General features: G+C 61.0%; 1 protein-coding gene across 2 annotated transcripts; it reads left to right on the top strand.

The window, feature by feature from the left end:
• Positions 1–6: 6 nt before the first annotated feature.
• On the top strand, positions 7–9,238 carry GTF2H4 (general transcription factor IIH subunit 4). Of its 2 annotated transcripts, none has more exons than XM_024214499.2 (12): positions 7–269; positions 870–1,001; positions 1,918–2,014; positions 3,259–3,347; positions 3,623–3,731; positions 3,937–4,005; positions 4,779–4,862; positions 5,584–5,716; positions 6,333–6,463; positions 6,946–6,993; positions 7,468–7,546; positions 8,161–9,238. In XM_024214499.2, exons 1-12 carry the CDS (start codon positions 64–66, stop codon positions 8,331–8,333), a joined length of 1,350 nt encoding a protein of 449 aa, XP_024070267.2. In that variant the 5' UTR covers positions 7–63; the 3' UTR covers positions 8,334–9,238. The 2 variants fall into 2 exon arrangements, with proteins under 2 accessions (XP_024070267.2, XP_024070266.2); XM_024214498.2 differs by having other exon boundaries at positions 3,620–3,731.
• Positions 9,239–9,719: the final 481 nt, after the last annotated feature.

The raw sequence follows: 9,719 nt of genomic DNA, 5'->3' as shown, positions 1-9,719 counted from the left end.
TACCACTCCAGACCAGACCCCTGGGCCCATCTAGCCCGGTATGCCGCCTCCCTGCCATGCCAGATGAGGTCAGACTCGTGGGCGTGTCTAGCCCAGGTGCACCCTAGTCAAGCTGTCCTGTCGAGCGCCCCTGGGGGCCTGTCCTTGTGCTTTGTATTTCGCAGTGAGCTGCCGGGATTGGCCAAGAACTATGTGATGCGGATGCTCTTCCTGGAGCAGCCCCTCCCCCAGGCTGCTGTGGCATTGTGGGTAAAGAAGGAATACGTCAAGTGAGTCCGGGGGCTGGAGGGCCATTGAGGTGGCCTGGATGGGGTAGATGGAACTTTGAATACTGATCTGGGATCACCAGTCCCCCAAGCCAGCCAGTCCCCCTGGCCAGGGGCTGTATCAGGGCTGGCGCCACCTAGAGGGGAAAGGCCCATTCCCCACCTCCCTGAGCCAACCAGTCCCCCTGCCCTGGATTGGAGTCGACACCCCCTAGAGGGGAAAGGCCTGTGTCCTATTCCTTGCCCCCCAAGCCAGCCAGTTCCCTGCCCTGGGGCTAGAATGGAGCCAGCGCCCCCTAGAGGGGAAAGGCCCCGTGTCCCATTCCCCACCTCCCTGAGCCAGCCAGTCCCCTGCCCTGGAGCAGGATTGGAGCCACACCCCCTAAAGGAGAACGGCCCCATATTCCATGAGTCAGCCAGTTCCCCAATCGAGTGACCAGTGCCAGAGGAGGTCATAAACTTCCCATAATGCATCTCACTGTGCATGGTCATCCCATGCTGCCAGATCCCTTCCTGACCCCCCTGCTGGGGTCCCAGCCTCTGCCCTGCAGCCTGGAGGTGGCCGCAGGCTCTCAGCTCACTCGCGCTTTGGTCTCTCCGCAGGGAGCAGGAGGAGAGCTCTGACGTGCTGCTGGGGCTGCGGCTCTGGCACACCCAGCTGCTGCCGGGGGGCCTGCAGGGGCTGGTCCTGAACCCCATCTTCAAGGAGAACCTCCGCATCGCCTTGCTGGGCGGGTGAGAAGCTGGGGATGGGGGTGGGGAGGGGAGCAGCCTTATGGATGCCAAGGTGCCCTGCGCAGGGGGGCTGGGAGTTCCTAAGGGAGTTAGGTGCCTGCCTTCTATTGACTGACCCCTTGGACTGCCAGTGCTGGATACCTGATTCCCCCTGGAAACCCCAGCCGTGAGCAGTGCAGTGCCCCCAAAGGGCAGTCACTAGCTCGCTGCCTGGAGGGGGAAACTGAGGCGCAGAGAGGGGACAGGATCCACTCATGACAATACAAATCATTGTCAGGACTGGGAATAGAACCCAGGAGTCCTGACTCCCAGCCCCCCTGCTCTAACCCACTGGACCCCACTGCCCTCCCAGATCTGGAGACAGAACCCAGGAGTCCTGGCTCCCAGCCCTCTCCCCGCTCAAACCCACTAGATCCCACTTCCCTCCCAGAGCTGGGGATAGAACCTAGGAGTCCTGATGGATCACTGAGATCAGAATAGTTACTTAATTAGATCTGGTCTCTATGCCAATTAGAGTCATTTAGTGTAGTCCAGTAGGTAGAGTTGGGAGGAAGGGTTGGGGAACCAGGACTCCTGGGTTCTATGCATACCTCAGGTTGGGGGTAGTGGGTCTAGTGGGTTAGAGCAGGCGGGGCTGGGAGTCAGGACTCCTGGGTTCTATCCTCAGTTGTACCACTGCCTTGCTGTGTAACCTGGGGCGAGTTGCCATAGAAAAGTCACCTGCAGTTCACACCTGTGTCTGCTGAGTGGCGCTGCTGCTCAGTGAAGTCAGCAGAAGGCTTGTGTTCATGCCAGGCTGGGTAACTCCAGCAGCGCGGCGTGGGTTTAAAGAGCCGGTGCCTATTTGATCACAGCTCCGTCTGGTGGCCTGTTCTGACCCTGGCGAATCCATTTTGTGTCTCGCCCCCGGTTCTAGGGGCAAGGCCTGGTCCGATGACACCAGCCAGCTGGGGCCAGACAAGCACGCGCGGGACGTCCCGTCGCTGGATAAATACGCCGAGGAGAGGTGGGAGGTGAGTGCTGGTAAACCCCCTGCGCTGACCCCAAGAGAACCCAGGAGTCCAGGCTCCCAGCCACTACCCTGTTCTAACCACTAAACTCCACCCCCCTCCGAGAGCTGGAGATAGAACCCAGGAGTCCTGACCCCCAGATCCCTGTGCTCTAACCTGCTAGACTCCACCCCCCTCCGAGAGCTGGGGATAGAACCCAGGAGTCCTGGCTTCCAGCCCCCCCTGTACTAACCACTAGACCCCAATTGACTCAAGTGGGTGGGCACTTCTGTACTAAGATGCCATAAACATTTCCCTAACACCGCCAGTACAAAGTATCCCAAAGCACTTCGCATGCTTCACATCCTTTCACCCACACACTGAGATGCAGCCACCTCTGGGGTGGGGCCGCTGGAGAACAGCCGCACCGCAGCACTGCACAGGGATTGCTCACCTGGTGCTGAAATGCAGCCACTTCTGGAGTGGGGCGGCTGGGGAACAGCCGCATGGCGACATGGCAATGGGTTCAGGAGGGATTTTTGCCATTGACTAGTCCAGGGGTGGGCAAACGTTTTGGCCCGAGGGCCACATCTGGGTGGGGAAATTGCATGCAGGGCCGGGGCAGGGGGTTGGGGTGCGGGAGGGAGTGTGGGGTGAGTACAGTGTGCAGGAAGGGGCTCAGGGCAAGGGGTTGGGGCAGAGGAGGGTGCGGGGTATATGAGGGGGTTCAGAGCAGGGGGTTGGGGTGCAGGAGGGGTGCGAGGTGCGGCAGGGGACTTAGGGCAGGGGTTGGGGTGCAGGAGGGGTTCGGGCTCTGGCCTGGCGCAGCAGCGGCGTGCGCCAGGGCAGGCTCCCTAGTGCCGCTCTGGGAAGCGGCCGGCACCATGTCCCTACGGCCCCTAGGGGGAAAGGGGGAGCAGAGAGCTCCGTGCGCTGCTCTTAACTGTGGGTACCTCCCCGGAAGCTCCCATTGGCCACGGTTCCCCATTCCCGGCCAATGGGAGCTTCAGGGGAGGGAGGTGGTGCGGCCGCTTCTGGGAGCAGCGCGAGGCCAGCAGTGCCACGGGGGTGGCAATCCCGCAGGCCGGATCCAAAGCCCTGAGGGGCCGGATCCAGCCCGCGGGCTGTAGTTTGCCCACCCCTGGCCTAGTGGAACAGGGTTGAGAGGCCCTCTGGTGGCAGAAAAGGGCAGCACCTGCAAATGGGGTGCGTGTCTGGAGCGTTCCTGGTTGCTGACCCGTCCATGTGTCCATCTCCTGCTGGCCCAGGTGATCCTGCATTTCATGGTGGGCTCCCCCAGCGCCGCGGTCAGCCAGGATCTCGCCCAGCTCCTCAGCCAAGCCGGGCTGATGAAGAGGTGAGTGGGGACACGGGGCCTTTCCCCTCTAGGGGGCGCCGGCTTCGATCCAGCCCCAGGGCCGGGGACTGACTGGCTTGGCGGGGAGAATGGGACATGGGGCCTTTTCCCTGCAACCAGCCCCCTTCTCCGGCCACTTAAGGAAGGAGGCCGAGAGCTGGACAGGCCAGGGACCCCCAGCTCCCCTCTGCCCCCTAGTGGCTGCTGTAGTGACCCAGCCTGCAGTTGCGGGGGGTGCTGAGTCCTGATCCCTGTCTCCCGCCCCCCCTCAGCAGCGAACCCGGAGAGCCCCCCTGCATCACCTCCGCCGGCTTCCAGTTCCTGCTGCTGGACACGTCCTCCCAGCTCTGGTACTTCATGCTGCAGTACCTGCAGTCCGCTGAGGTGAGATCTCCCGCCTGCCCCAGTGCCTGCCCCCTTTGTGTCTCCCCCCAGGCCCTAGAGCCCCCCACTGCCTCCCCCTGGAGTAATCCCCTTCTCTCCCCACTATCCCCCTCCCCCCCAAACTACCTCCCCACTTCCCAGCAGCTCTGCCTCTTGCATCCGTGCCCCCCCAGGCTGTTTTAACTCCTCGTTGTCTCCCCTGCAGACCCGGGGCATGGACCTAGTGGAGATCCTGTCCTTCCTCTTCCAGCTCAGCTTCTCCACCCTTGGCAAGGTAGGTGGGGAACCTCCTGCTCTAACCATTACACCCCACTCCCCTCCCAGAGCCGGGGATAGAACCCAGCAGTCCTGGCTCCCAGCCCCTCCCTGCTCTAACCCCCTCCCCTCCCAGAGCTGGGGATAGAACCCAGCAGTCCTGGCTCCCAGGCCCCTGCTCTTGAGCAAATTGATTTAACTGGGGTTTGGATCAGCTGAACAAGGCAGAAGGAAAACACAGTAGGTTCTATCATGAACCTCTCCATGGGAGACCTGCTGGCTGTTCGTTCCCTTTTACAATCATAGCGTCGGAGAGCCTCACAGGGAAAGGGTATCGCGCCCATTGCACAGCTGGGGAAACTGAGGCACGGAGCAATGAAGCAGCTTGCTCCAGGTCATGCAGGGAGTCAGGGAATTGAGACCAGATCTCCTGAGCTCCAGCGCAGTGCCCGAACCACTAGACCCTCCTTCCTTTTGCTCCTGCAACACATGGTAGAAAACATCTACAGGGACATTGCTGCTGCTGAGAGGAGAGGAAGGGAGTTAAGGGGCACTGCGTGAAAGTGACCCTGCTGGTCAATTTCAGGCTGTGGGGGGAGAATCCGGATGGGTGTTGGGCTGTGAAATCGTCCCCCCAAGGGGGCAGGGCTGGGAGCCCCCTGGCTGGGAACATGTAGGATCAGACAGGGCAGAGCTGTGGGGAGCGATTCTCAGGGGATTGATAATATGGGAGCCTCACTGGGGCTTCCTTATGTCTGGAAACAAAGCGTCTTCGCTTTTGCCCCCTCCCAGGATTACTCGGTGGAGGGAATGAGTGACTCGCTGCTCAATTTTCTTCAACACCTTCGGGAATTTGGTCTGGTCTTCCAGAGGAAGGTATGTGGAGAAGGACTGAGGGGCACCGGCAGAGCTGGGGTGGGGGGACCCCAGGGCTGGGCTAGCAGGGGGCTGTGGGTTGGAATTGGGGGGCACTGGCAGAGGTAGGGTTGGGGGAGGTGGGGGCTGGGCTAGTGGGGGGCTGTGGGTCATGATTGGGGGGCACCGGCAGAGCAGTGGGAGGAGCCCAGGGCTGGGCTAGCAGGGGGTTGTGGGTTGGGATTGAGTGGCACTAACAGAGCTGTGTGGAGTTGGCGGGAGGTGGGGGTTGGGCTAGTAGGGGCTCCGGGTCAGGGTTCAGGAGCACCAGCAGAGCTGTGGGGAGTTGGGGGGAATCTGGAGGCTGTGGGTCGGGGTTGAGGGGCATTAGGGGAAGCTGGGGGTTGGGCTAGCAGGGGCTGTGGGTCAGGGTTGAGGGGCACCAGCAGAGCTGTGGGGAGTTGGGGGGGGATCTGGGGGCTGTGGGTCGGTGTTGAGGGGCACTGGGGGGAGCTGGGGGCTGCGGGTCAGAGTAGAGGGGCACCAGCAGAGCTGTGGGGAGGTGGGGGGAGGTTGGGGCTGGGATAGCAGGGGGCTGCGGGTCGGGGTTGAGGGGCACCAGCAGAGCTGTGGGGAATTGGGAGGGATCTGGGGGCTGTGGGTCGGGGTTGAAGGGCACTGGGGGGAGCTGCGGGTCGGGGTTGAGGGTCTTTGCAAACACCCCGCGTTCCCCCCCTTGCAGAGGAAGTCGCGGCGCTATTATCCCACCCGCCTGGCCATTAACTTGTCCTCAGGAATCTCTGGCACCACCACGGACACCCACAACCAGGGCTTCGTCGTTGTAGAGACCAATTACAGGGTCTATGCGTACACAGGTCAGAGGTCAAGGGCCGGGGGTCACCCACCTGGCTAGTCTCCGACCCCCTATCCCCTCCTCACTGCAGCTTCCTTCGGAGCCCAAGGCCAGCACATGGGGAGTGTGGGAGTAAATGAGAACAGCAGCTGCTGCCTCACAGGCCAGAATCATGGTGGGAGGGGGGAAAGTCAGGACTCCTGGGTTCTATCCCCAGTTCTGGGAGGGGAGTGGGGTCTTATGGTTAGAGAAGGGGAGGCTGGAAGCCAGGACTCCTGGGTTCTATCTCCAGCTCTGAGGGGAGTGGGGTCTAATGAGTCAGAGCAGACAGGGGCTGGGAGTTAGGACTCCTGGGTTCTGTTCCCAGATCTCTGTGACCTTGAGGGGCACATGCCCTTTCCCGTGCCTCAGTTCCCCCCCCAACACAGGGTCAGTGATCCTGACCCCAGTGTGTAAATGCAGGGAGATCTATGGGTGGGATCCCCCATATGCTGCGAAGGGTGATGACTCCCTGGGGAGCACTGATTCCATGGGATGGTGCTGGCCATGCCTCCAAGGGGCGGGGCTTCCCTAGATAAGGCCACAACCTGATTGATTGTCTCCTATCCGCTGCCACTCCCCTCCCCGCCCCGCCCCAGACTCGGAGCTGCAGATCGCGCTCATCGCACTGTTCTCCGAGATGCAGTATCGCTTCCCCAACCTGGTGGTGGCCCACGTGACCCGCGAGAGCGTCCAGCAGGCCATCGCCAACGGCATCACGGCCGAGCAGGTGAGAGCCGGGGGCAGGGGCCATGGGATCACAGAGACCCGGTGAGGGCTCCCACCTGGGACGGGATCGCCCCGAACCCAAGCAATGGGGCTCCCAGCTTGCCCCTTGGGGGGAGAAACGGATCAAACATTTCCTGCTTTGGACAGCCCAGCCCCCTTCTCTGCACCCCCACTGGGAGGCAGGACTCCTGGGTTCTATTCCCAGCTCTGGGACGGGAGTGGGGTCTAGTGGGTTAGAGCAGGGGGCGCTGGGAGCCAGGACTCCTAGGTTTTGTCCCCAGCTCTGGAAAGGGAGTGGTGTTTGGTGGTTAGAGAAGGGTGAGGGGTGTCTCTGAGGCATCATATGGACCCGCGCTCACCCCTCCGACGGGACAGTCTGGTTACGGGGAAGGATCATCCAAGACGGGGTTGTACCCCAGCCCTGGGGGGAGGGACAGGCTGTGGGTGGCTGCCAGTCGGTTACAATGTCCCCTCTGCCTGCAGATCATCCACTTCCTACGGACCAGGGCACACCCTGTGATGCTGAGACAGGTGAGGGGCTGGGAGTCAGGATTCCTGGGTTCTATCCCCAGCTCTGGGAAGGGAGTGGGGTCTAGTGGGTTAGAGCTGGGGGGCTGGGAGTCAGGACTCCTGGGTTCTATCCCCAGCTCAGGAAACGGAGTGGAGTCTAGTGGGTTAGAGCGGGGTGGGAGGTGGGAGCCAGGACTCCTGGGTCCCCACTGATGACAATATTTCCCTAACTCCTAGGGGCTGGAGTGAACTAGCCAGGGCAGAGATGAAAGGGGCTGGGCTAGAAGAAAAGCTGATCATTGACGGAGCAGGGCAGGTGAAGGACCGGGGTTAGAGACAGGGGAGGGTCCAGAGACCCAGTGGGCAGAGGGGAGGGGGCAGATACCATAGAGATCAGGGCCCTATGGGTGCCTAGATGGTCTCTATCCTTGGGAGCTGGGGGTTGGTCGTGGGGCCAGTAGCTGCTGAGTGACTGCTCGCCTGCTCCCCCCGCAGACCCCAGTGCTGCCTCCGACCATCACGGATCAGATCCGGCTCTGGGAGCTGGAGCGCGACCGGCTGCGCTTCTCCGAGGGTGAGTGTCTTGGGGGAAGGGCTGGACACTGGGGGGGCCAGCAGCAGGGGAGGGGATGGTGCCCTGATGGAGTCTGATGGGGTTTTTCCTCCCTCTCTGCCCCATTCTCCTCTCCGTTCCCTCCCTCCATTCCACTTACCCATCTGTCCTCTATACAATTCTCTGCCCCATTCCCCCTTTCATCTCCCTCCTCCATGCCACTTATCCATCATTCATCTCCCCCGCCTCATTCTCCCTCCATCCTTCCCTCCCTCCCTTTTCCCCTCCTACTTATCCATCTGTCTGTCCTCATCCCCTTCTCGGCCTCCTCTTCCTCCTCCATTCATCTCTCCTCCTCTCCATCCTCATCTCCCACTCCACCCCCTTCCCCCCCTTTATCCATCCATCATTCCTCTTTTCTGCCCCATTCCCTCTCTCGTCTCCCCCTCTTCTTCCATGTCTCCCACTATTCCTTCCTTCCATCCATCCTCCCTCCCCTCTCCTTCCATCTCTCCATGTCTCCCACTTTTCCTTCCATCCATTCATCCTGCCTCCTCCATCCCGTTCCCTCTCCTTCCATCTCTCCATGTCTCCCACTTTTCCTTCCATCCCTTCCTCTCTTTCCCCCCGTACAGGGGTGCTGTACAACCAGTTCCTGTCCCAGGTGGACTTTGAGCTGCTGCGGAACCACGCCCGGGACCTGGGCGTGCTGGTCTTCGAGAACCCGGCCAAGCGCCTCATGGTGGTGACACCCGCCGGCCACTCCGACGTCAAGCGCTTCTGGAAGAGGCAGAAGCAGAGCTCCTGAGGGGACCCCGCGCCCGGCCCCGAGGAGTGGGCTGCCGCTCCCCGACATCTGGTGCAGGGGGGGATCCTGCTGCACTGAGTGTCCAGCGGTTACATCAGGAAGCTCAGTGGATCTCCAGCAGGGAAGGGGTTAAATTGCAGCGCCTCCCCCTCACCCCTGCACACCCTTTCCCCCAAACAGGATCTTTCCTTTGGCCGATCTCTTTCCAGCAGCGAAGGGGTTCCATGATGACATGCCCCCCTTCCCCCCTGTGCGGGCTAACTGGTCCCATCCCTCTGCATCAGTTTTTGAGGGGCTACTTTGCTGATCAGCCCAGAACCCCTGACTGGGGGTGGAGTTGGATGCACCTTCCAAGATGTGTGGGTCTTCTGCACCTTGACGTCTGTGGGGGGATCCAGGGCTGGGTTATGCTCCTCATGCCCCCCCACCCCTCCAACCCTTGATGCTTTCCAGCAGCCAGAGGAGATTCCTCTGGGGCCTTTCTCCCCTAGGGGGCGCCAGCTCCCATCCTGCCCTAGGCCAGGGGACAGAGACAAAGCGCCTGACCCTGCTTTTGCCGATGGGTGTAAATGAATAACCCCACTGGCGTTAGTGAGGCTGATCCCCCTCTCAGCTGGTGTAAATCTGGAGTAACTAAATTGAAGTCACACCTGATTTGCACCAGTGGCAACTCTATGCACGGAACTGGAGTGACCTGATTCACACTGGCCGACCGGATCAGAATCCAGCCCTGACTCTACTGCCATCGATTGGCTGCCCTGGATTGACACTGCGCTCAGCATCCAGCCCTGGCTCCAGGGGGTCCCTCTGGATTTACATGAGGGGAACAGGAGAATCCAGCCCAACACCTGTAAATAGTTTTTTGTAACTGTTGAGAGAGGACTGAATAAAGCTCCCATTTGAAAGTTTTGTATTTGCTGTCTGGCTGGCAGGGCGTCATCATTCCTGGCTGACACAGGGTGCCCCCTACAGGCAGGCGTGGTGTAGCAGGGGAGCCCTGACTTGAATTTCCCTGCACCCAGGGGGATATCAACAAGTCCAGGCTGTTAGATGCTGAAGGGCACCCCCTGGTGGAGGGGCTCGGGCCACAGAAAAGCCAACACAGAATCTTAAACTCTCACCCCAACAAACATCTCGGCTGGGGGAGCCTGTTCTTAGCGCCTCTGTCCCCCACTGGAGGCCAGCGCTTGCCTCGACTCAGGTCTAAAGAGGGACTTTTGTGGCCGGGAAAAAGGGATGGGAATGCTGACAAGCCCACTGTCTGCCCCCCTTAGCAGGGAAGGGAGGTTTGGGGTGAAGGCACAGGACTCCGGGGTTCTAGTCCCTCCTCGGCCACAGATCCGTACTGCCCCTTTGCCTCTCTGTACCTCTGTTTAGCCAGTTAAC

This window comes from Terrapene carolina, unplaced genomic scaffold (genome assembly GCF_002925995.2).
Source record: "Terrapene carolina triunguis isolate 2854851 unplaced genomic scaffold, T_m_triunguis-2.0 Scaffold752, whole genome shotgun sequence".
Taxonomy (NCBI): Eukaryota; Metazoa; Chordata; order Testudines; family Emydidae; genus Terrapene; species Terrapene triunguis.
The sequence above is the reverse complement of the archived record's forward strand: the minus strand, read 5'-3'. Positions and strand labels throughout refer to the sequence as shown.

Bases quoted from the DNA above. Each gene is read 5' to 3' on its own strand.
- GTF2H4 (XM_024214498.2), top strand. From the start codon at position 64: ATGAGGTCAGACTCGTGGGCGTGTCTAGCCCAGGTGCACCCTAGTCAA. The intron at 270-869 runs GTGAGTCCGGGG...GTCTCTCCGCAG, and splicing joins GTAAAGAAGGAATACGTCAA to GGAGCAGGAGGAGAGCTCTG. The intron at 4,863-5,583 runs GTATGTGGAGAA...CCCCCCTTGCAG, and splicing joins GTCTGGTCTTCCAGAGGAAG to AGGAAGTCGCGGCGCTATTA.